General features: G+C 41.3%; 3 protein-coding genes and 1 long non-coding RNA gene across 4 annotated transcripts; 1 reads left to right on the top strand and 3 right to left on the bottom strand.

Moving 5' to 3' along the window:
- Positions 1–7,547: 7,547 nt before the first annotated feature.
- On the bottom strand, positions 7,548–8,845 carry LOC141026005 (uncharacterized). Its single transcript, XM_073501945.1, has 2 exons — positions 8,682–8,845; positions 7,548–7,968 (listed from the first exon to the last, which is right to left on the bottom strand). Exons 1-2 carry the CDS (start codon positions 8,843–8,845, stop codon positions 7,548–7,550), a joined length of 585 nt encoding a protein of 194 aa, XP_073358046.1.
- A 2,571-nt stretch (positions 8,846–11,416) lies between these two features.
- LOC141026006 (uncharacterized) lies at positions 11,417–12,817 on the bottom strand. The gene is made up of 2 exons (XM_073501946.1): positions 12,516–12,817; positions 11,417–11,831 (listed from the first exon to the last, which is right to left on the bottom strand). The coding sequence occupies exons 1-2, from the start codon at positions 12,815–12,817 to the stop codon at positions 11,417–11,419; spliced, it is 717 nt and encodes a 238-aa protein (XP_073358047.1).
- Positions 12,818–14,722: 1,905 nt separating this feature from the next.
- Positions 14,723–17,388, bottom strand: LOC109755230 (protein FAR1-RELATED SEQUENCE 5-like). Its single transcript, XM_020314128.1, has 5 exons — positions 17,303–17,388; positions 16,139–16,521; positions 15,544–16,001; positions 15,161–15,422; positions 14,723–15,054 (listed from the first exon to the last, which is right to left on the bottom strand). The coding sequence occupies exons 1-5, from the start codon at positions 17,386–17,388 to the stop codon at positions 14,723–14,725; spliced, it is 1,521 nt and encodes a 506-aa protein (XP_020169717.1).
- A 2,103-nt stretch (positions 17,389–19,491) lies between these two features.
- On the top strand, positions 19,492–21,022 carry LOC109755231 (uncharacterized). Its single transcript, XR_002230912.4, has 2 exons — positions 19,492–20,019; positions 20,627–21,022. It is a non-coding gene; the product is annotated as an uncharacterized lncRNA (long non-coding RNA).
- Positions 21,023–25,536: the final 4,514 nt, after the last annotated feature.

Genomic DNA, 25,536 nt, shown 5'->3' on the forward strand with positions numbered 1-25,536 from the left:
AAGGCAATCACAGGCTGTGCTATAGGGCCTGTACTAATGTACCTTGACTGCCTTATCCTTGGCAAGACTCCGGAGCCTGACATGCGAGTCGCCCACATATGTTTCATGGATCCTGTCAAGCTTTCCGATCTGGCTGATGCAGATTTGATAAAAAAGGCAACGCAGATCCAAAGACTTGGGTGTTTGGGAAGCTTCTGGTGAGTTTTATTTCTGTCGTGTCTTGCAGACCTTTTTTTGTTTAGGTATAGCTATTTTTGCTCGAGTGAACATGTGTACTGCAGAGTTGCTTGTTTAGATTTTGTCATTTCTTAAGCTTTGTGAGGTTTAGGTACGATTTTTAGTACTGTTGTGTCATGTGTGGTTGAATTGAATCTCTTTGCTCAACTGGCCTGTTGGTAAATACTAGCAAATTGGCACTAACAGTTAAAGATAATTAGTGATGTTGATTTAAATCTGTTAATATAATGTTTATTTTTCCCTATGTGTTGCATTGATTAATTAACTCTTTTTCCCCATGTTTGTAGTGGAAAACTCAAGAGGAGGTTGTCTTTTTCCGAGTGTATAAACGGCCAGTCCTGGAGATGCCGTCGTCTGAGGTTCCCAAGATTTCATCTCTGCACGATGAGTTGAGAGATGGCCGTGGTGTTGAGGGTGCTGGTTATCTTCCCCTTGGCCCTAGAAAGGCTAGTACTTCACAGAGGCAGGTTTTGGTATTGATATAGATGTTTCTGCATTGGAGCGCGCTGAGCATATTTATAGTAATGTGTGTTCTGAGTTGCAAAAGGTCCCAACTACAGTTGAGCGTCTGAGCTGTATCAATGGTATCCTTCCTGAAGGTCATCAATTTAATGCTGAGGAAGCAGCGGACTATATTGAGATGGAGAGAATTCTAATTGGTGATATGCGTGATGGTGCTGATCATCTAGTTCAGAGCTCGGTTCGTCTGTTGAACAACATGAAGCGTTTCAAAAGTATGCAAGACTCTCGCTGCAAGCCATATGAAGAGAGTGAAATGTTGTTATCAGGCAGATTGAGCAGGATGAGGCTGCTGCCACCGACAGCAGGGCTGGTGATGGTACTGAGGCTAATGTTTCTGATCACCATACGAATGATGTTGGCCTGGAGCCCCCTGTTGTTGATGTCAGTCAGTCCTTGATATTTTGCTTTTTACTATGTTGTTCTGCTGTCAGTATTGTAGTTGAACTTTCTCATGTTCATCTGTTTATTAATTTTTCTTTCATGCAGGAGACCTGTCATAATGTTGAGGCTGTTGTTGACTGTGGAGTTAATGATCCACGTACTAATAAGTGCAAGGTTATTTTTATTTTTATTGTGTTTATATATATTCTTGAATTTTCATGGGCACCAATGTGCCTTACATGTTCAATTTTCTATCCCACACCGTTAAGAGTTTGTAGGTGATACCTACCTTTTTGTTAGTGTGGTTTAATTCCTTGTGTTTATTGTTGCTAATAATAGCATTGTTTTCTTGCTTGATTACTATGAATCAGGGTCCTCTTGTTGGCGACGAGCCTTGTTCGACCATTGGTGATGTTCCTTTGAATGTTAGTAGCAGCAAGATCGATTATGTTGCTGTGAATGCTGCCAAGGTTTGTTTTTCTGTGCACCTCTTCCTAGCTTTTTTTGATTGTTAGTTTTGCTCATAGTATTCACTTTTTCTGAATTTTTATTTTTCAGATGACTGATGTTGAGCGAGAGGCTGTCGTTAGTGGTGGAGACGATGCTTCTGATGTTCCATTGAGTAGTGGGCGCGATGTTGGTACCAAAGTTGCTGATGAGGATGTTGGTGTTGCCAGCATACTTGATGCCAAATCGTCTGGTGTTGGTACTGGGAATGAAAATCTTTTTGATTGTGAAGATTTGCCGCCGGAAAATTTCCCGCCTGGAGGGCTTGATTACGGTGATGCATTGCAAGATGCCTCTAGCGTGGAGGAGGTGCCATCTGAGGATGATGATTTACTACCGTCGATTTCTTCTGGCCCCTTGACTTAGGAGGCGCTCCTGTCGTCCCAGGATTTTCTTTCTTCAGACCCTGAAAGCGCAACCATATTGCTGTCCTCACAAGATCTTCCATCGTCAAACCCTGAAACTGGAGGCATATTGGTGTCATCACAGGAACTCCCGTCGTCAAACGCTAATAGTGCAGGTAAGGACTTGTAAATGAGGCGTACATGTCATTTATGGCAGTTTGGACATGTTCACTTGTATTGCTTGAACTTATTATTTTTCTTCCTTTTCTGCAAGCAGATGGTGCTAATGTTGTGAAGGTTGAATTTTTTTTCTTCGCTGTTACGAGGTTGCGTACGAACCGTGGGAAACGGTTAGTTTGGGATTTTGCCCATATCATTTTCGTCTCTTTTGACTATTGTTGTTATTGCAGTAGTTTTAATTCATGTCATCTTTTGTGTTTTCCTAGTGACAAGCCGATGTTTCAAAATAGAGAATGTGATGCCAATGTTGGTTCTATTGCTAAAGCGTTGGTCCCCACTGGCATGCTCAACTCAGACAGTGCTGATGTTGTTTTATATTCTCTACGTCAGAAGTACCAAGACACTGACAAGTTGATAGTTCCCAGATGGGTGACGGTCAGTATTTTGCTTTGTAGATAGGATGATAAGTTATTTTAGCAATTTTCTAACTGTTATTGTTATTTTTGTACAACAGACCAAGATCCGCGATGGACATATTGATGCCAATGTTGTACAGTGGTTCTCGAGATCAGGGGCTGATGGTTTTGACCAAGTAGGTGAACTTGAACTTTTTGTACTCATGAACTATAACTGTCATGTTTTCTTGCAAGTTTGGGAGGTGGGAATGAACTTGAGTAGCCTGCTTTTTACCCCTGTACTTATGAATGAAGTGTGCTTAAAGCTGCACTTATTGTCGCAAGGAAATTGAATTGATATGTTTGTTGCAAGTTTGGGCGGTGGAATAAACTTGAGTAGCATTTATTTTTTGTAGTGGGTTGCTTACTCAATTTGAACTTATGATTATCTGATTTGTTTGTACTTCTGAATTTCAATTTCCCTCTTTTATTTTATTGTTTGGAGGCAGAATTTTTTGTTTCATTATGATTTGTTAAATTCATTTTCCCTCTGTGATTTATTTGTCAGCTTCTTTTCCCTACTTTTGATCCGCCTTCATTTGTGACTGCCATGAAGCTTAGTGAAGAATCTGGGCATTGGTGCTTGATTGTTCTGAATTTGAGGTTCTGTCGTTTCGAGTGTCTTGATTCACTCCGCGATGAAACCTGGAGTGATGTAGTTAGATTCTTAAGGACTATGACAGATAACATAAAGAAGCTTTGGAGGGAGTCCAGCGCAGACAGGGCCAAACCGTTCTCGCCGGCGCATATTGATGGTTTCTCTTGCGAGTTTGTGCGGGTGCCGCAGCAGAAAAACATGTGAGTATCCATTTTTAATGATTTTTATTAGTTGTTTTTGTTGCTGGGAGGATGGTATTCATGTATTTTAATTTGTGATGTACCCTTTTTTTCTTTTGTTAACAGGCATGATTGTGGCTTCTTTATGCTACAAAACTGCAAGACCTATCATTGCTGTGAGGATGGTGTGATTGAAATGTTGGATTACAGCCATAGAGACATTCTTGACATTAGAAAGACTTTGCTGTATACCTGCGCAACTAGCGATGTGTTTGATGTTGAATTCTGGGGTTTGTTTGGCATCAAACCATGTACGTATGCATGACCTTTTGTAATTTATTGCAGCTTGTACTTCTTGACTACTACTGTCATGAATTATGTATTTGAACTTACCCTTGATGCGCTCCTTCTTTTTTTATTTTGGCGGGTGAGTGGCTGGATCTTGGTGAGCATGACTACAGGATCTTTGGCAGCCAGTTCTCGGAGCTCGAGCGTGTAGCTATAGAGTTTAGCCAGTGTCGTTCTCCCGAAAAGACAAGATATGGTGTTATCAAGGGGCGGTTGGGAGCTCTGAGAGGTTCTACGGCTGCTTGTGCAGAGAGCCCCACTACACCCAAGAATCCCATTGTGGAATTGATAGACAGTGATGATGATGCGTTTGACAAGATTGCTGGCATCGGAAGAGTCACCAGGAGCGCTGCTGCCAAGGGTGTATCTCCCCTTGCTGGAATAGTGGCCCATAGAGCTGGTGCTGCTAGGAAGGATCCTGCTTTGGATTCTGGCAATGTTGTAAGCACGAAGCGTGCGCCCAGAGCTCCTATGAAGTTTTTGCTCCCCTGTGCAGCAGCTTCACCCTCATAATTTCCCTCATCTGGACAAGGCTCGCAAGTTGTATAATCTGTTGCTTAGTGATGAAGGACGAGAGAAGTATGCCGAGTGAGTATCTCTCATTATGTTTCCTCTTCTTTTCTTCTGTTGTTTCTAACAGCTAGATAAATAAGACCTGAACTGTTCCTTTTTATACAACTTGAACTGCTATGAATGCCTTATCTTGCTTCCCCTGCTTTTTGTTCTTGTGTGTGCTGCAGGAATACATTCTCAATGATTCCTCAGCCTGATGATAGCGTAACTAGCATCACTGGGAAACAGATCTGGGAAGTTTTTGCACCTGGGCAAATGATGGAGGGTGATGTAATGGACTTCCTCATTGATGATTGGAAGCAAGATCCCTAGAGACATGCTGATTTTGCATCTGGGAAAAGGGTATTGCTGAGTCCATATTTCATCACGGTAATCAATCAGATCGTTTGTTTCTGTTAAGCAAGACTGCCTATTGTTTTACGAGTTTTAATAATACTTTGCTTGTTGATCCTTTTCCCCTGTCTATTTCTTTTTTGGCTTTTTGCAGGTTGTGCTTGACTGTACGTTTTACGGTGATGAAGATAAAGAGTTTAATGTGGAGAGTGCAGCGAGAGATTTCAAGAGCTATGTTAAAGATAAGGAAGACTTGCTCAGTGCCGACCTTGTGAGATCTACTAGCTGATTTTCGGTTTTATTTGTTTATTGTCATGCTAGTTTTTATTTTGAATATTTAATATCTCTTTTTTGGTCATTTGTTTTTAGATCATGATGCCTCTATTCAAACCTATGGTTTTATCAAAGGATAGGAAAGTGAACCGCTTTTCCTTATATGTCTTGAATCGGTACCGAAGTAGCGTCGAAATCCTTGACTCTTTACCTTATAAGAAGAACCATCGTCCTTCAAAGAACACCTATCATAAAGACTGCGAGAAGATTGTGAGTGACATTTATTATCTGTACTGGATTAATTTTTCCGCATCTTTGTTTCCGCTTTTCTGAGACCTGAAAATGTGTGGTTTCTTTTCTTTTTTTATAGATCTCTAGATTGGTCCAAGTAATGAAGGCTGTGTATGGTGATGCTCAGTACAATGCGAGCAAGCAGCCCAAATGGGTGGTTTTTGCAAAGAAACCAACGTTTGTCAAGGTTCCACTGCAAGGGGCGAATGAATGTGGCCATTATAGTCTGAAGTATGCGGGATCCTATGATGGTGAAAAGATCGTTGAGAACATTCGAAATAATGACGTGGGTTCTAGTTGAGCTTTTCACTTTCTGTGTTTGGCTTATTGTGTATTGTTTTTTATGTGTCATGATTTTTGATAGTTTGTTTTATTGTTTTGCAGCCTCGTATTGTTGATTGGAACGCTGAGGATCTGTATAGAGTTGTGTTCAACCGGAATAAACAGCTTCTAGTGACGGAGCTTCCCAAGGAGGTTCAGGCTTTGGCTCCTGGTGCATAGAAGAAATGGTCATCATTTGCGTAGTGAATGGGATAGTTGTGTGATATATCTCTTGAAAGCATTCTAGGCTTTGTTTGTAGTGTTTGGATGTCTTGTCAAGTACTATGTAATTACTGGTATATTTTGTGTTGTCTTTAAGTGTGGCACAATGTTTAACAGACTCTTTTTCCATGATGATAGTGTGGTTGAATAGCTGTTTCACTTGTGTATGTTTCATCGGGAATTCATTTTGGTTAAGTTCTATTTTTTGTACTGAAGTCTTATACACTAGTTGAACTGAAAACACCTTCTTTCAAGTGCATTACAAGTTGTTGCTGAAAAAGTGAGATTTATTTTATTTTCATCTGTCCCAACCTAAGTTGGACCTTTATAGTTTTTGTACCCTCTTTTCTTGAACATATGGTATAGTTCTATTAGTACTGAATTGTAATCTCATTCAGCGTAAGGCTTTTAAAATTTGGTGTCACGATAGCACTTGTGGATCTAGCGTGAGTGGAGTGACACTTCCTTATTATGTAGAACTGATTTCATATAATGTATTAGAACTGAAGTTTTTCTTAGGATTGAAATTATTTACGACGAAGTTGCTGCGTGATCTCTAGCCAGATTTTACTTAAGTATAAGAAATTTAGCAAAATTTGAGAGCCAAGTTTTTGTTTGAACTTCTTGAATTTTAGTAGTTGAACTTCATAGTAAAAGTTAAAGCACTGGTTTAAATTAGCTACATTTAACAGATAGCCCTATTAAGTTCATAATTACTTCACTAGTCAATGTGGACTGATGCTTCTATTGTTTGTTTTTGTGAATTTTTGTCCTTGGTTGAACTGTAATCTATTTTGGTTGAGTCTTGGCCTTCTTTCTCAAGGCATTAATTGGTATCATCATAGTACTTACCGAATAAACTAAGTTGTACTGAGATTTCAATTTTGCTAGTACTTTGATCATTTATTTTTGTGTTGTTTGAAACTAGTACCTCACTGGTCAATGCGGGCTGATGCTTCTGTTGTCTTTCTTGAGATTTTTCTCCTTGGTCAAACTGATATCTTTTTGATTTAGTTTTGGCCTTCTTTTTTCTAGGCTGTGGTTCTTCTCAAGGCAATATTTGGTATCATCATAGTACTTGCCGTATAGACTAAGTTGTACTGAGATTTCAATTGTGCTATTACTGTTATTCTTAGTGTGTCACTGTTTTAGGGAATGCGAACTGAAGCTTCCCGTTCCTTTTTATTTTTGTAGAATGAATGTACTGTGTGTTCAAGTGTACCAGTACTTTCAATCCTAGCATGCTAGTGACTAGGAAATACGTACTGATGGTTCTTTCCTTTTCCTATTGCAGTACTTAGTAATTTTTTAACTACTATTAGCATGATGCTGTTAGTACTGAATGTTGTCCTCGGCTAAAACTTAGTCTTTTTAGTGTTCTTCTGAAACTAAAAACTATTTTTTAGTGTGATAGTACTACCGTACATGACTAAGCTGTACTCTGCGTCCAAGGCTACTATTTACTGTGGTCCTTAGTCTGCCACTATTTTTTTGTGAAAATATCCAGGTGTGATTTGTTGCTCCATGACTAGTGCTGCATAGCAGCCATCAAGTTTCATTCACCATCTACTTCAACTTATAAACAAAATAGGAAGCTAGCAAACTTGTCGAACGACATAAGCAAACGATGTACTTGATAGACATAGGCAAACTTGTTCAAACCCTGACACACATAACATAAAGAAACTGGTTCAACTTAACGAAAGCAAACTACAAATCTGAAACAACAAGATTAAGGACAAGCAGAAGCGTGAGCAACACAAAGGAAGACTTTCATGTATCTTCATCCCGCGAAGAGGCAGTGGTAGTAGGGGTCATCCTCCTGCTCTTTTGCAATTTCCCAACCTGTTGTGATGTTGTCGATTATCTTCCATGAATTGTACTTGGCGTATGCATCTATTCCTGCATACCCTATGAGCTTGTATGGCAGTGGGCTGATCCCCCACAGTTTGTGGTCTTCCCGCGTGTCGATCTTCTTCTTCATGCCTTTGTAGAATGGGTGGATGACGCTAGCTGCAACATCGGCCAAGGAATCGTACAATTTCTTGGTGGTTGGAACTTTCCACTTGTGCTGCATGTCGATGAAGTTGTTGGGGTTGATCTCCAAACCAGATTTGTTCAGCATCCGCTTGCCACCTTCAATGCTGAAACCGGCAAATGTGTACAATTTCTCCTCCTGCAGGAACTCTTTGAGGCGCTTGGGCCTGCAAGGGGGAGACACATATTGAAGATTAGTGTTCTTTTTTGAAGATTTAATTCTTTTGTTTTTTGGTTTACAAGTGATAATCCATGAGGTAGATGCTTATATAGTATAAGTCATGGTTGAATGTAGTTCAGAAACTAGTACACAAAGTTCTGAAATTAAATTCAACTACACCATGTCATTTTTCTTTTTTGGTATCTTCAGTGCTTTACCAAATGGTTCACCAAGTTCAAGAACCTATAACCAGAGTAAATGATCTATGTGATGCTTACTTCAAGTTTAGTTTCATTTTTGTTGAATAAAAAGACCTATACCAGTGCTTCACCAAGTTCTTACTTCATTTTTTGCTGTTGAATATTACATCAGACCAGGTTCAGAAACTACTTGTGTACATCCAGTTTAAAAACATCTTTTAATACATCAATTTTATAAACTATACTAGTGCATAAAGATCAGAATCTATGTTAGTACATCAAGTTCAGAAATTAAGTTGGTGAAACAATTTTCAGATGCTAATCCAGTACATCAGTTTCAGATGCTAATCTGGTGAGACCATCCACTTCACAATTTCAGAAATGCATGTAACTTGAGAAACATGTACTCATGCATCCACTTCACAAACTATAGTAGTTCATCTAGTTGGGAAACAAGTTTAATGAAATTTTTAGGGAGTAGTACTAGTAGAACAGATAAATGAACAGTAGTATGGGTTACCATTTTGTGGCGGCTGCGATGTGGTACACCAAGCAGAGTTCCTCCATGCACAACTTTATGACTGCTGCCATCTGGGGAGGTTCATCTTTGCTGGCGTACTCCACATCAACTCCGATGAAGCTAGGATACAAGTCGCCGCCCTTCGTCCTGAGCCTGCTCATCATCTCGTCGGCCTTGTCTGGTTTGCTAGTGCAGACGATCTACAGCGTCTCCTTGCCGTGCAGCTCAACCCCTATGTGGGTTTTGGTGTATGCACGCTTCTCGCCGGGGACGAGAACGTCGTCGAGGTTGCTGCTCTTGTCGGACGTCTCGTCGTGATGATGCTTGGCGGACGGTTCCTCCGCCATCGTCCTCCTCCGGCGACTGTGGGATTGGGAGAGAGAAGTTTCTGGTTTGTCTGCAGTGGAGATGGAAGCGGCAATGGTGGTTCTGGAATGAGGCAGAGATAGAAGAGAATGGGTTATTTCCAGCGCGTGGACGGGGATGTGTGGGAGGCGGTTCATCGGGGACGTGCGTGTAGTGGTCGTGGGGTCGCCGTTTGCAGTCCCTTGTGGCAACTGCCTAGTGGGTGGCGCGGGTGGTGGCCTGGAAGAACCAACCGTCCAAGCCAAGGGTTTTTACTGTCGCACTGAGTAGTCTTATCATGCTGTACTTACCAGCTGCTTATCCCATTTGCACGTCTCAGGGGTGGTATGATGGTATTTTGCACTGTTTAAGTGACGTATGCTTTGTGATGTTTTTCCGTGTGGAGGTTAAGTCTTGTTTTTCCACTGAAGTTGTATACACTAGTTAATCTCAGAACATATTTCAGTACCCTGGGAGTTGTTGCTCAAAACTGGGATTTATTTTTATTTTCATTTGTCCCAACCTAAATTAGGCCTTTATGGTTTTTGTATTCTCTTTTTAGTGCACTTATGGTTTAGTGCTGTGTGAACTGAATTGTATTTTCATACAACATACGGTTTTGAAATTTGGTGTCACAGTGGTGTGAGTGGCCTGACTGTTCCTGCTTTTTTAGTACTGATGTCATATGTATGTTTGAACTAAGTTTTTTATTTACGACGAAATCGTTCATTGAGGTGTGGACAGATTTTATATAAATAAGAAATTTAGCAGAACTGACAAACAAAATCTATTTGAACTTCTTGCATTTTAGTAGTTGAACTTGTCAAATTTTATATAAATAAGAAATTTAGCAGAATTGACAAACAAAATATATTTGAACTTCTTGCATTTTAGTAGTTGAACTTGAAAGTAATATTTAATTCGGTGTTTTAAATTATGTACATTTAACAGATAGGCTATTAAGTTCTCTGCTTTTTAGAGTTTCGTTATTTTTGTATCATATTTTTCCTTTTTTATCATCCGTGGTGCAGAGCTAAATTTTTTTTGTTTTTGTTTTTTGTATTTAAAATTATTGCCTGCGAACTAGTATTTGAACTTTTATATTTTCAGTTTTCGAACATTTTTTTGTAGTTTATATTTCTTTGCCCCGGGCTCTGCTTTGTTTAACTGGCCTTATTGGTGGGGTGTTTGTAAACGATGGAGGCTATTGGGCCGTTTTCCGGCCCAAATGGCCCGCGCAGGCGATTTGGGGACTGCTGGATGTGCGTGTGCTCTGGGTTTAGTCCCACCTCGCTAAGGGAGGAGGCTCTCGACCTGTTTATAAGCGCGACCGAGTCCTACTGGTCGAACTCCTCTGAATACTTACCTGAGAGCTTATACATGGCGCTTTCTCTCTCATGACCTATGGGCCCTGGTCGGCTGGCCCTGCGTTGTGCGGATTACTAGGGATTCGCCAACGGTTCCGCCGTGGGCTCGAGTTCAAGTATCTAGCACCGTCAGCGCGTGCCTGTCCTTGGGCGGTCAATTTTTACTTTTTTTGGGTTTAAATCTAGTACTTGACTCCACCTGTAACTTGGACTAATACTTTTTTTTCTAGTTCTTGTGAGTTTTGTGGAAGTGTTATTTTTTCATTTGAGTTTTTTGCCTTCTTTTTGTGTTCTTTTTGGTGATTATTCTCAAGGGTCTTCTGGTATCATTTTCAGCACTATGGTACTTGCGTGTAGACTAAGTTGTACTGATAGTCCATTCATAGTAGCACTTATGTTCTTAGTCTGACATTTTTTTGTGGGATTACGAACTGATGCTTCTTTGTACTTTTTATTGTAGTAAGTATGTACTGTCCGATCAAGTGTACTAGTACTGTCATTCTTAGTCTGTAAGTGACCAACATAAGTGTGTGTTGATGCTTCTTAACTTTTTCTGTTGTAGTACTTGTTAATTTTCTAGCAGCTACATATGAATGAGAACAGTACATGAAGTACTAAGAATTTCTCCTTCAACTTTTGAAGCGTTGTTAAGCAACTAAAATTGTACTGATTGTTTTCAACGTTATGTTTTCTATACAATACTGAATCAAAACTACACATGGAACATCTTTGTGTGATTAGTTTCTTCATAACTAGTACTGAAGAGCAGCCACAAATTTCCATTCAGAAGCTACTTTGAATTTGAAATGATGGATTAACAAAATATGAAGCTACCAAACTTATATAAGGAGATAAGCAAAACAATGTACTTGATGACATAAGTAAACTTGTTCAACCATGACAAGCACGACATAATCATACTGGTTCAACCCAACAAGAGCAAACTACGATTTTGAAACAACAAGATAAAAGGCAAGCACAAGCGGAAGCAAAACGAAGGCAGGCTTTGATGTAGATTCATCCCTAAAAGGGGCAGTCGTAGTGGGGGTCAGCCTCCCGCGCTTTTGAAGTTTCCCAACCATTTGTGATGTTGTCGATCATGTTCCATGACTTGTACGTGGCGTACGCATCTACTCCTGCGTAGTCGATGAGGTTGTCTGGCAGCGGGCTGATCCCCCACAGTTTGTGGTCTTCCTGCGTGTCAATGTTCTTCTTCATGCCTTTGTAGAATGGGTGGATGACACTGGCTGCAACATCAGTCAAGGAGTCGTACTCTTTTCCGGTGTACGGAACTCTCCAGATGCGCTGAATGTCAATGTACTTGTTGGGGTTGATCTCCAAACCAGACATCTTCAGCTTCTCTTTGTCGCCTTCAATGCTGAAACCGGCAAATGTGAACAATTTCTCATGCTTCAGCATCTCGTTCAGGCGCTTGGGCCTGCAAGAGGAGAGACATTTTGAAGATTAGCATTACTTTGATGTTTGAATTCTTCATTTTTGTTTTGTTTTACAAGCGATGAATGCATGAAGTAGATGCTTATATAGCATAATTAATGGATGAATGTACTTCAGAAACTAGTAAAAAAAGTTTTGAAATTAAATTCAAGTACATCATGTATTTATCTTTTTGGATTATACATAGTTTGAGTCAATGTTGTATGTGCTGCTTTAGTACTAGTTTAGTTTACTTTTGTTGAATAGAACAATACATACCAATCCTTCACCAAGTTCTTAGGGTTTTTTCTTATGAAAATAACATTAGACCAAATTCAGAAACTACTTCGCTACATCAAGTTCAGGAACATCTTTTTAATACATCGAGTACACAAACTACACTATTGGATCAAGATCAGAAACTACACTAGTACATCAACTTCAGAAATTAATCTTTTGCAAGATTTTTCAAATAGTAATCTAGTGCATCAGGTTAAAAAAATATTTATAGTGCATCTACTTGAGAAAATGAAGTAGTGCATCCACTTTCAGAAACCACAGTAGTACATCTAGTTGGGAAACAAGTTTGATGAGATTTTCGGGATATAGTACTAATTAAACATATGAACCAAACAGGGCAAATGAGTAGGATGGCTCACAATTTTGTGGCAGCTGCGATGTAGTACACCAGGCAGAGTTCCTCCATGCACAAATCTGGGGAGGTTCGTCTTCCCTGGTGGACTGCACACAAACGCCGACTATCCTACGATGCAAGCCGCCAGCCTTCCTCAAGAGCCTGGAGATCATCTCGGCGGCCTTGTCTGGTTCGCTGGTGCAGACGATCTCCAGCGTCTTCTTGCTATGGAGCTCAACCCCTGTGAGGGTTTTGGTGTACGTGCGCTTCTCGCCGAGGACGTGAACAACGTCGAGGTTGCTGCTCTTGTCGGACGTCTCGCCATGATGACACTTGGCGGACGGTTCCTCCGCCATTGCCCTCCTCCGGCGACTGTGGTCTTGGGAGAGAGAAGTTTCTGGTTTGCCTGCAGTGGATATGGAAGGGCCGATGGTGGTTCTGGGAATGAGGCGGAGATGGAAGAAAATGGGTTATTTGCAGTGCGTGGATGGGGATGCGTGGGAGGCGGTTCGTCGGGAACATGGGTGTAGTGGTCGTGGGGTCGCCATTTGCACTCCCTTGTGGTAACCGCCCAGTGGGTGGCGCGGGCGGTGGCCTGGAAGAACCAACCGTCCAAGCCAATTTCTTTGCCAGGGTATTAATCTGGTCGCACTGAGTAGTCTTGCCAAGCTGTACTTATCAGTTGCTTATCCCACTTGCCCGTCTCAGGGTCGGTGATGATGGCATATTATGGTTGCACTGATCCGTCTTGTCAAGCTGTACTTATCAGCTGCTTATCCCCCTTGCACGTGTCAGGGTTGGTGATGATGGAGGTTTGTACTCCTCTACTGTGGTACTTGGACCGGTGATTGAAGTTACCAAATACTAGTCAGACTATGTGTGTCATGCTAATCTTTTTTAAAACAATTTTGTTTTTTTTGAAAGGATTGTTTATATCAACATAATCTTTGAAAGTATTTTTACAGATAAATTAGTTTTTCATCAGTACAGGTATATCATATTTGCACTTTCAATTTTTTCTGTTTGCTTGAGGTAATTATTTTTATGTACTAATGGACTTTCTGAACTAGGACTGGCAGAACCAGACATAGCTTGTTTTGACATAGCTTGTTTTTGAAACGATGTTTTTTGAGGTGTTCACGAATGTGTTTGGTTACCCTGCCTTGTACTGCCGAGTGAGAATTATCAGTACTGATGTACTATAAGAGTTTAAATTTTCCTTAACATAATTTTTGCTGAGTTATTGGTCGACAGTAGTGTTGGCGTTACATAAATCCAGATAAGTTTTTTCAAATATATTTGTGACTGCATTCAAAAGTATTATCAAATGGTTTACATAATAATGTCACTGGTCCAGTGGGCACAGATCACAAATTATATCTTGACTATAGTACTGATCGAGAAATCGGTGATAAAGCTAAATAAGTTTTGGTAACGACAGTGTTTCTGATATGTTTCCTCATTGTGTACCGAGGCAACTGAGGGTACGAGCTTATTTTTCAGTTGACGCAGCAACATAACCACTATGGATTCTTCAGTCTTGAGCTCCTCCTAACTGGCCCCGAATGTTGTCCCTTGCCGGTGCCCTTTCCTGGTTGAGCCTTGGCAGCTTTATCGTCAGTTTCAGTTTCTCCATCCCCAATACTGTCATCTTCATTGTCTTCGTTTGACTGGTCGTCATTCTCGTCAAACTCTTCTTCTTCATCCTCTTCCTTTGATTTTTTGGAATTCTGGACCTTGCCCCTGTTTCTGTTCAGCGCCACTGACCTCCTTGACCACTTTGCATGTGCGGGCATTATGTCCGTTAGTTCCCCACACTTGCGGCAAGTGTAGCTGTTACGTGTGTCGTCTCCATTGGTAGAAACCTGGGCGGCTCCAATCTGCTTCTGTAGCTTTTGCTTGTTGACAATGGCATTTGTGCGGAGTGGGCATGTGCGGTAATTATAATTGGTCACAACATTGCAGAATCCGCATGCCCTTATCCCGAGAGGTTTGTTGTTCGGGACAAATTCCACGCGCCTGATGGGGCGTGGCGGCTTTTTGGCTGCTGCTTTCGATGCTTGCGTCTTACTCTTCCTCCCCTTTGTGTTTGAGAATATGCGTGGTTTAATTACCCTTTCCTGCTGTTGCTGGTAGGATGCATGTTGCTGCTCTTGAGTTTGTACATGGGCGAGCTCTGGTTGTTGTTGCTCCTCTTCCTCGTTGTCGAATGGGTCAATAGCTCCTAGATGGTTCATCTCGGATAAGATTGTAGCAATATCCTACTCAATGGCTTCATTGTCCGCGAGACGTCCGCTTTTAGCAGAATGCATGGCGTCGAGTTCTTGTTCAAGTTTGTCCATGACGACCCGTGACCTCGCCATTTGCTCTTGGCTTCTCAAGCTTTTTCTGTGCACCCTCATGTTCAGCTGCAGCAGTGAGCTTGCAATGCAGTATTGGGATGCCTTGTTTGACGCTACTGTCCTCAAGTCATTTCTGTTGAATGTTGGCTGGATGTTCGGGCGTTCGGTGTATCTCCCGAGGATGTATTTCACTAGAACGCTGGCAGCCTTAATTGTCTGCGTCATGCACAGGACATGCACACCGAAAATACCTGTATTTTTTTGGAAGAGGTGCATGTTTTTTTTTGTCATTTCTTTCAAACAAAAACTTTGCGAAAATAAGTAGTACAGTATGTAACATCTTTTTTTAGTTCTCACCTGTGTGGTCCCATAGGTTGCACTCGTAGTTATATATTTCTCCCACGGGGTCTGCAACCACCTGGAACGCGTGCTGAGACCATGCAGACAGTTTTTGCGGGTTGTTGTAGCGCACGAGGTACTTTGTGGGCTCTTCCGTCTCTGTCGACGTGAAGAGTGTGCTCAGCTTTAGCCTTTTTCGGATCTCACTGTACACGGCTCGTGAGTAAAGCTTTGCCATCTGGGTGTCAAACCCATAGAAGGTCAGCGTGTTTTGTTCCGTCTGCCCATTCAAGAATGATGACCAAATTATTAGTTTTCTTGCAGCGAAAACTTGTCTAACTAATAAAGTTTTACTTTAGTAAGCATGTTATTTTGTGTTACGGCAGGTGATAGAGCTATACCCGGTTACCCATTGTCTCCTGGTTCTCTGTCTGCCTCCTGGTTTTGACGCAGGAGTTTACCTGGCTGACAAACCGGTGTAGGTTTTGTCTCTCACTTACAAAGTTCTTCTTGAGCACATAGTTCATGCTCTCACCTTGTTGTGTGGATGTCATTTTGGCGCAGAAAATTTCTTTGAAGTAGGCTGATATCCATCTCTCACGCTCGTTCCACATGGCCACCATCATGGCATCATCATGGAGGTTGTACTTATCCATGAGTCTTTTCCAGGCAACCTCAAACTCAGTTGGCATGAGGGGCCAGTTTAGGATTGATGTGAATTCATCCTTAAAGTCTTCGTCCAGGTTGTACAGGTATGCGAGGTGTCCCCTGTACTTCTTCATAATGTGCCAGGGACACAGCTTGTGTACTGTGTTCTTGAAAGTATCTGGGATCGCCAAAGCCATTGCCGGGCACTGGTCTGGTAATGAGAAAAGAGTCGTGGAGTTGTCAGCATATGGTAGTGCATATATACAAATAGAACTGACACAACATTTTTACTGTGTTATTTTCCTTTTGGGGGGGGGTGGTGGTTGGGGGTGGTTTTGGCGGTTGTACCTGTGAGGATGCATGTAGGAGCCTTCCCTCTCATGCACCTTAAAATTGTGTTGAACAACCATCTGAATGAATCTGCATCCTCATCTCTTATCAAGGCGAAACAAAAGAATGTAGTTTGTAAGTGGTTGTTAGTACCCACAAACACCCCAAGTGGCATATGGTACTTGTTGGTCTCATATGTGGTGTCAAACGTTACGCAGTCACCAAAGTCCTGATACGCCCCTCGGCAGCTTGCGTTCGCCCAGAATATGTTCTTAACTCTGTCGGACTCATCAAGTTGCATGACACAGAAGAATTCCCTGTTTATATCTTTCATCTCCCTAAAGAAGTTGACAATCTTTAGGACATCGTCCACATCATTCATCCTTGAATTCTTTGCTTTGCTGCATATTAAAAGTGAACAGTCATTCAAAAATGCATGTTGAACTGGCGCCAGGTCATGCGTTGCGTAATATGTTTGTACTGACAGAGGAAAAAAGACGGAGGGGGTTTATGGGAGGAGAACAAGTTTTTACTTACATGTTAATCAGGTCTTTGGCATTCATTTCGAGGAAGTAGCTACCGGGGTCATCGCCGCCCAGTATGCTCATGATTTGTGTGTGTTCAATGCCTTTGAACTGCAGGTACTTGACGTACTCCAAGATTGTTTTGTCAAAGTTTTTGTGGGAGTGCAAGAAGACAAGCATTTGGGGGTGAGCTGTAGCCCGTGGTTATGTTCCCAGACTATCACTTTTATGACAAGTGTTCCATCCTTTTCCCTCTTCAGCCTCATTTAGCCCCGCAATTAGTCCTGGCTATAGTTTTGTTCCGCTGTCTATTTGCTTCTGACACCTTCGATTCATAGACTCCATAGCACGTGCAATAAAGGTAGACTCTGGTCTCAACCTTGGAGCCTTCCCTGACAGCAAACCCAGCGTGCTTTGCATAGACGTTGTAGAAGTCCTTTGCTTCTTTGAAAGTTTCAAAGCGCATCTCTAGGCTTGGCAGAACATAAGCTTGAATGTTAGGTGGCCGCACGCAACAGTGAGCAAACAAAAACGCAGTTATGAAAATGTTAGATGGGATGGTCAAAGTACCATGGTATGGACTGTGCTTGTATGTTTTTTTCTGAATGGATACTTACATGTGTATAGCTCTATGCTGCCTCTGGTGTTTGCTGTTCACCCTGGTGTATGGGCGCGGGTGGTGTCGCCCTTGGCACATGCAGCAATGCATCTCTTGGAGGGAGCAATGTCGATGAAGCTCTCCATCTCTCATTGTACGACCGTCTTCCCTTAGATTCGTTGTGAGGGTGCTCCTATGTATATATGGCTCATATCTTGTACTTTGCACCCTGCTAGAGTGGCCAAAATTTCTGTCTCTTTGGCCTGGTCTTCCCGTCGCAACCGCTTTTGCAGCACGAATGATTGATGTTGACAGAGCAACTGGTGGAAGCCTGTGTGTACTTGCCTTTCTGCATGCGTTAGGGAAGGAAAACATTTGTTGTTGGGGAATTTTTTTACCTTGTTGGAACCCAGCAGTGGCAAAGCTTGTAGTCGCAGATATCGGTGTTTGCTGCATAGAAGAACGTGTCCGTGCTTCTGATGATTTTGGTGTAGCTTGAAATCTGCCCGTATTGTTGAAGTATCCAGGTGCTATTTCTGGTGTTACCCAACCAGGCGGTGCCCCACATCTGCTTGGCTCATCAAACCTTCGCTGCGTGTGCCGCCTTGCATGTTTCTGCAATGACATTCAACAGTTTTGGGATTAATCTTTTCTTCATTTTCTTGTATACATGCTATGGGTAACATGTCGTGCACTGAAGGCAATGTACAAGTTGAACTTGCATCGCTGGGCATTATTAAACTTTGTTGTCTATTTTGTATCTGGTTTAGTTTCAGTCGAACTGATGAATGTACATGTTCAACACTGATGTACTGATTTTTAGCACTGCTTGTAAACTGAACATTGAACTTCATCTAGAAAGTTTTTTATCCTTTTCCCTATAACTGATGCATAAACATTTGGTGCGCTGCTTGCAAACTGAACATTGAACTTCATAGATGTATGGATATGCATATATATAAAACTGATGCATGTCTTTTTTTCATCTATAACTTATGCAACTACACTAGAAGTACTCCTAGTTTATGTATCATTGAACTTACTGTGTAACAAGTGTATATTTTTTAACAACATTCTTTTACTAGTTCGAACTGACGCAACTACACGACATGCACTATTAGAAATAACATCATACAACTTGCAGTGGTAGCTGAACCTTATATAAAGCCTAGTAGCTACTTGGACTGATGCATAAGTTTATGTTTTTTGGCTTGAACTGAAGCTAGCATATTAGAGGTACTGACAGTAACCTCGACATCCAAATTGTGCATCAAGTGGCAGGGGTGTAATGAACTGATGCAAGCATTTGCAATGTACTATCTGCTTCTGCATCATAGGAACATGTGTCACTGATGCAGCACACATGTAGTACTGATGAATCTGATAGTGTAACATGTAGGCAGAGCATAGTGTGTGCAATTTTTAAACTGAATCTTCTTCATAGCAGGACTGATGAACTGATGAACTAACACAAACATGGTATTTTTCTTCAGGCAAACCCAGACATGAAAACATTTTTTGAACCGATTCAATTTTTTAGGAAAATTAGTGTGGGAAGCAGACATCACCTCAAGTGGCATGTTCTTGGATCTGACTTCTCCTTCTTCCTCTCGTGGGCAGCGTACTGGCATGTTCTTGGGAGGCGGCTCCATTGATGCAGGCAAGGAGCATGGGGAGACGACAACACTGCTACTTGTGGTGGAGGTCCGACGACGAGGTCCGAGGAGGCAGCTTCTGGCGGGGATCACGGGCCTGGCGAAGGAGCCCCGGCGAGGGAGGGAGGCTGCTGGCGGGGATCACGGGCCCGGCGAAGGAGCCCCGGCGAGGGAGGCTGCTGGCGGGGATCACGGCCCCGGCAAAGGAGCCCCGCGCGAGGGAGGGAGGCTGGAGGCGGGGATCACAGCCCCGCCAAAGGAGCCCTGGCGAAGGAAGGAGCAGGAGGCGGGGATCACGGTCCCGTCGTTGGATCCGTCACCGAGGAAGGGGATGGCGGCGGTGGATCCATCGCCGGCCAGTCACGGCGCCGCGGGCTCCCTGGCTCCGGCTACCACCGTCGCTCGCTCGCCCACGATGGCTGCCTTCGATGGAAGAAGGTGGGTTGGGTTCAGGCTGGCTCGAGGGCATTCTACGTTGTAGGCACATCGCTCCTATATAGGGCCGGGGGATAACAAAATATTATTCTATTATTGGTAACAGAATAGTCCAGCCTATACATATATATATATATATATATAATATATATATATATATAGAGTAGCACTATTCTAATCCTGAGATCAGAATAGTTATTTGGATCACGTCGGGCCTATACAGGGCCGATTAGGTTCTCCCGAACAAAAAAAACATCAGACCAACTGCTCCCCACACCTCGCACGATCTTCTCCTGATCCACCCCTCGAACTTCCAGATCCCGCCGCTGCCTCCTTCGCTTCCTCCACCATCCCCTGCCCCTCCGGCGCGCCACCCAACGCCCCCGCCCCCTCCTCCAGCGTGAGGCCTCCCCCGGCCCCTCTGGCACGCCGCCGCACCCCTCCGGCGCGAGGCCTCCCCCGCCCACTCCGGCGTGCCGCCGCCCCCGCCTCTCCGGTGCGCTGCCACCCCCGCCTCTCCGGTAGCCATCACCATTCCTCCTGCCGGACCCCGGCGGTCGAGGTTCGCATTTTCTACTGGATCCCGTTGAGGGAGCACCACGCGCCGTTCCTAGGGGTGCGCACCACCCCCGATGGAGCTCTGTCGCGACCCTCACAGCGACTCGTCGCCTCTCGCATCCGCTTCAGGTGCCGTTCCCCTACATGCCCCCCGGGACGGTCATAGGCTCATTGGCTCCTTTCTGGAGAACACGTACGTGGTCCAGTACAAACACATGAAAAAACTCCACCTACACACCTTTCCCTGCTGCGAATGTTAGGTAGATGGTGCCCTTGGATGCCAGCCTAGCCGATCCTGGAGTGTAACCTGAACGCGTCACATGCAGCCTAGTGAGTAGTTTCCACTGATCCTGTATAAGCAGCAAATCATCTTAGTTAAAGGCGATGAATGTGCTCCCTGATTGTGCTGTAGTGTACAAAGAGTAGATGACAATAAAGGTAGATTGCCATGGAAGTGGCGCAGGCTGTTGGCTAGGTCAGGAGCACACGCAATGTGAGACTGAGACCAAAAGTCTGGGCCTCAAACTTTCATCATTTATCTGCGATGATACCTTCATGCCACCTTGAGATTAGAACGGAAAAAGCTCCTTCACTTTCTGTTCCGATGATAATGACATGCTGATTAACAAATTGACAGCAAACTTTTATCCGTGTGGTGTTTGCTGGTGCAGCCATGAGTGTAGCGTAGCCCAGTGTCTTGTGGAGAAGAAAGCTGATTTGTTTCTTATGTTGGCAGGCGAAGCAGGTGCAGAAGTGCGTGGAGGCACTGGACGTGCTCAAGGTGTCGAACCCGCGGCTGCAGACGGTAGTGGTGACCACCAAATGGGAGACGTTCGACAACAGCCCCCCGGTCACCACCAAGTGGGAGATCTTCGACTGAATTAAGCAGCAGCAGCAGAGATTTTTCTTTATACAGAAGAGTGTCTATTTTCGTGCCGTCAGTTTTGGTGTCTTGTTCCTTGCCCATTATTCGTTTTTGTAATCGCGCTGAGCTGGTTTAGGTTAGTAGGTCGCAGGAGGACCCCGAATCCCACTGTTTGTAATCATCGTCGTCGTCGTCACACCCGCTCGATTGATGGATCTCACTCCAATAAACAGCAAAGCAGCACTGTTCTTTAGTGTGCTCCCGAAAGTGCATTGTGTACTGATGGTGTGGAGATTTGTGCGGGAAGCAATGGTTGATGGGTTTCACTCACAGATAAGCTAGCATATGGGATTATGTTACGCTCTTCGGAGCTACTAGCACCGTACTAGTGGCGACGCGTAAACTGTTTGTGAGAACTTTATGATCCACGTTCGCTTCAAAAATTTCACTCTGTTTTTTGAACTCTACGTAAGAACTCTATGCTCTTTCAAATGTGTGCATTTGTATTTGTGCAAACTCTATCCTCTTTCAATGCATTTGTATTTGTGCAAACTGCATGTAGCACACGAAGTGTATGTGTGTTGTTTGTGTGTAATCTTCTTGAATTATAATAGCATGCGAAGTTCATGTTTCAGAAATTCATAAGTTCACGTGGACCACATCCTGAAGAAATTCATCAATGAAAAAAAGTGACTGCCTAGGCCATTCCACCGACAGCAAAAAATGTCGTGATAAAAAAATAAAACAGCATAAAATATAACATAGTAAGTTCATAGAAATGGTGGAAAAACATAATTTTGTTTTGCAAGTTTAATCATTTCTAAAAAATACCTTGAAGTTCAAATTTAAATAATAGGGCGGTTTCAATGTTTATTACAAACCTGTAATTTTCCCCGTTACTATAGAATAAACCAAGAACTTCAAAAACTAAAAGTGGAGCAGTGCGAAATGTTTATAAAAAATGGTGTTTCTACATTTTACTAAAAAATTGGAGACGTTCACATTTAAAAAACATAGAAGTTCAAAATATTTATAAAAAACCAAGAAGGTCAAACTAAGAAAACCGAGCAGTTTAAAAAGTTTGTAAACATGGATCTGCCAGTGTTTTTTTAATCTAGAAGTTCAACTTTAAATACTTGAGCAGTTCGATATTTATTACATAACTAGGACTTTTCCTGTTACTAATGAATAACACCAAGAAATCCAAAATTAAAAATATATGAAGTTGTTCAATGTTTAGAAAAAACTCAGATTTTCCCCAATGCTAAAGATTAAAACCAAGAAAAAAAGGAGAGCGGTTCAATCTCTATAAAAACTCAGATATTTTCATGTAACCAAAAGAGAAGTTCAGATTGATTACTGCGAGAAGGTCACATACTACACGCCGTGCATTTGATATTAAAAAGAAGAATGAAAAAGCAAAGGCTGAAATTTTTGTTGCTAGAAGTTCAAGTGCTCGGCCAGAGAAAATTCAAAAATTCGTGTGACAGAGGTTGAATAAAAATACGTGACAGAAGTTCAAGGTGAAAACAGTGGGAAGTTCAACTACTACACGGAATGCGTTTCAGATAAGAATATAAGAATAGAGACCAAAATGCTTAAAAGGTTTGTTGAAAGAAGTTCAAGTGCTCTGTCTGGGGAAGTTCAAAAATTCTTGCGAGAGAGGTTCACCTTGTATTTCCATGTTCAAAAACACAAAAAGAAATTGTGTTCTAATTCTCTCAATCCAAAAAGAAGTTTTAGTTATTATTTGGGAGTAATGTGATTTCTGAAAAAATCAAATTATAAAAATGGAAAAAGTTCATGTACTACATGGTGTGTGTTTAATATGAGAAAAATGAATTAAAAGGCAAGGTCCAAATTTTTAAAGAAAACTCAGATTTTCCTCGTTATAGAAAACTCAGATTTTCCTTGTTATTAAAGAATGGAAACAATGAGTTCAAAAATAAAATAACAAGAAGTTCAACTTTTAAAAATAGAGCGCTTCAAAATTTCATAAAAAAGATTAGGAAATAAAACCAGGAAGTCCATATTAAAAAGATGGAGAAGTTCGATGATTATAGAAAACTCAGATTATCCTCCTTATTAAAGAATGGAAACAAGAAGTTCAAAAATAAAATAAAAAGAAGTTCAACTTTTAAAAATAGAGCTCTTCAAAGTTTCATAAAAAAAGGATTAAGAAATTCAGATTAATATTCATAAAGAACTCAGATATTTTCACGTAACCGATAGAAGTTCAAATTGATAACTTCCAGAAGTTCACATACTGCACACCACGGTGTGCATTTTGTATTAAAAAGGGAATAAAAAAGCAAAGATTAAAAGTTTTGTTGTTATAAGTTCAAGTCCTCGGTCGGAGAAAGTTAAAAGAACTATTGTGAGAGAGGTTTGTACAAAAGGAATATCATTTGTGTAACACTGACGAAGGGATGAGAAAATTCAAACGAAAATACGTCACAGAAGTTCAACGTGAAAACAGCAGGAAGTTCAACTACTACAGTGAATGAATTTCAAATTAAAAACTTTTAAAATTGCCGCGAGTATGAAGAAATGATCAACACGGGAAAGTTGCGTGTTTACAACAGATTTCCACCGGTATATCATTTGCTCAATTCTGGTGAGTATTTCGGTGAGTGGATGGAGAGTTGCGGGCAAAAAAACACGTGAAAAACAGAGTGAAGTTCAAGTAGACATGTCGAGAAGTTCAAATTTATTCACGCGGTGCATTTTCAAAGAATCTGTTCCGCAATAAAGGCAGAACGAATGATACCGCCGTTTTCAAAATTACTTGAAAACGGCTAGGAATGAGAGAAAACCATCAACATAAAAAAGTTTCACGTTTTCCGTAGCTTTTCAACGGTATATTATTTGCCCCATTCCGATAAAGTTTGTAAAAATTATGGCGAAAATACATTTTTTAGCCATTTTCAAAATTGACTTAAAACCGTAAGGAACTGGGAGAAACAATATATACCAAAAAGTTTTGCATTTCCTCAAACTTTCCAACGCCATATCATTTGTAGCATTCGGACGTACGTTTAAAAAATTAGCTCGAAAATATGAACTCGATGGAACTTATATTGTTTTCTAAATTACTTTTTAACCGTTCAAAATTAGAAACAACTTTTAACATGAAAAAGTAGCGCATTTTCATAAGCTTTCCAATGCCATATCATTAGCCTCAATTGGATTACCTGTTTAGAAATGACATCGAAAATACAAACTCGGCTGTTCGGTTTGCGAAATTTCACGATTTTCTAAATTACTCTTTATCCATTGGGAATTTGAGAAAACTTTCAACATGTGGAAGGAGCGGTTTTGCAGCGGCTTTCCAACGCCATATTATTTGCCTCATTCCGATAAATGGTTTAGAAATTCGATCGAAAATACGATTCACGTTTTTTGTATAAAGGAAAAACGGTTTTCAAAACTGCTCTTAAACCGCTTATATTTCGCCAAAAATTTAACTTGGGTCATGATACTGATGTCCGTAGCTTTCCAACGGTATATCGCAAGCCCCATTTGGGCAATGTTGGCGGAAATTCAACCTAGCACAGGGGGGAAGTTTAGGATGAACAACTCAGGCAGTAAAATTGCAAAAAACACAATTTCATCACGACGAGAGCAAAATCCGTCAACGAGCGAGATTCCTATTTAAAACGGGCATTTAGTTGCTAAAAACGTTTCTAGATTACACTAACATCGTATAGAACACAATTAACCAGAATAATTCGCGGTAGAAGGCACAGTTGCGAAGATAGCCCGAAGGTCGGGTTCGTACAAAGGGAAGTTCAGGCGCGTTACTCAGGCAGTTCAGGTTGTGATCAGAATATTATTCTGATCCCGTGATCAAAATAGTGTTTATGTATGTATATCCCTATATATATATAAAACTTATTCTTCACCTAGTGTTTATGTATATATATATAGGGATGTTATTCATCACCTAGGGTTTATATAATTTTAAAAGTTGTGATCAGAATATTATTCGTACAAATAGTGTTTATGTATATATAGGGATGTTATTCATCACCTAGGGTGCAGAATAAGTTATTCTTCACCCGAGGTAATCTTACAATCACTTCATAATTAAATTACATTTGGAATTCAAATAGTTACATTCCTATTGATTTAGTACGTAAATTTTGGTATAAAAAATAATAATATAGGTCATAAGACAAGAAAATTTGGAGTTTATGTATATTTTACACTATGTTTTTACGTTTGTAATTTTACATAACATAAAATATTTTTTTACGGCGATTATATATTTTATTACGGTCTCTTTTTACGTCAGAAATAAGACAAAACTTACGGAACGTAAAATTACAGTGCATTGGTGGTAAAATAGAGGGGGTGATGAATAACTATTTTTCACCCAGGGTAACGAATAGTCAATCGATGCTATTCATCACCCAGGGTGCAGAATAAGTTACTCTTCACCTGAGGTAATCTTACGATCACTTCATAATTAAATTACATTTGGAATTCAAATAGTTACATTTCCTTTGATTCACTACGTAAAATTTGGTATAAGAAACTAAAAATATAGGTCATAAGACAAGAAAATTTGGAGTTTATGTATATTTTACACTACGTTTTTACGTTTGTAATTTTACACAACATAAAATATTTTTTACGGCGATTATATATTTTCTTACGGTCTCTTTTTACGTCAGAAATAAGACAAAACTTACGGAACGTAAAATTACAGTGCATTGGTGGTAAAATAGAGAGGGGTGAAGAATAACTATTCCTCACCCAGGGTGATGAATAGTCAA

Source organism: Aegilops tauschii, chromosome 6, assembly GCF_002575655.3.
Source record: "Aegilops tauschii subsp. strangulata cultivar AL8/78 chromosome 6, Aet v6.0, whole genome shotgun sequence".
In the NCBI taxonomy this organism is placed as follows: Eukaryota; Viridiplantae; Streptophyta; class Magnoliopsida; order Poales; family Poaceae; genus Aegilops; species Aegilops tauschii.

Bases quoted from the DNA above. Each gene is read 5' to 3' on its own strand.
- LOC141026005 (XM_073501945.1), bottom strand. From the start codon at position 8,845: ATGATGAGCAGGCTCAGGACGAAGGGCGGCGACTTGTATCCTAGCTTC. The intron at 7,969-8,681 runs GTAACCCATACT...TCCCCCTTGCAG, and splicing joins ATCGCAGCCGCCACAAAATG to GCCCAAGCGCCTCAAAGAGT.
- LOC141026006 (XM_073501946.1), bottom strand. From the start codon at position 12,817: ATGGCGGAGGAACCGTCCGCCAAGTGTCATCATGGCGAGACGTCCGAC. The intron at 11,832-12,515 runs GTGTACTACATC...CTCCTCTTGCAG, and splicing joins GCATGGAGGAACTCTGCCTG to GCCCAAGCGCCTGAACGAGA.
- LOC109755230 (XM_020314128.1), bottom strand. From the start codon at position 17,388: ATGGAGAGCTTCATCGACATTGCTCCCTCCAAGAGATGCATTGCTGCA. The intron at 15,423-15,543 runs GTATAGCTCTAT...TTGAATGGGCAG, and splicing joins AGGAGACAATGGGTAACCGG to ACGGAACAAAACACGCTGAC. The intron at 15,055-15,160 runs GTGAGAACTAAA...AAAAAAATACAG, and splicing joins CAACCTATGGGACCACACAG to GTATTTTCGGTGTGCATGTC.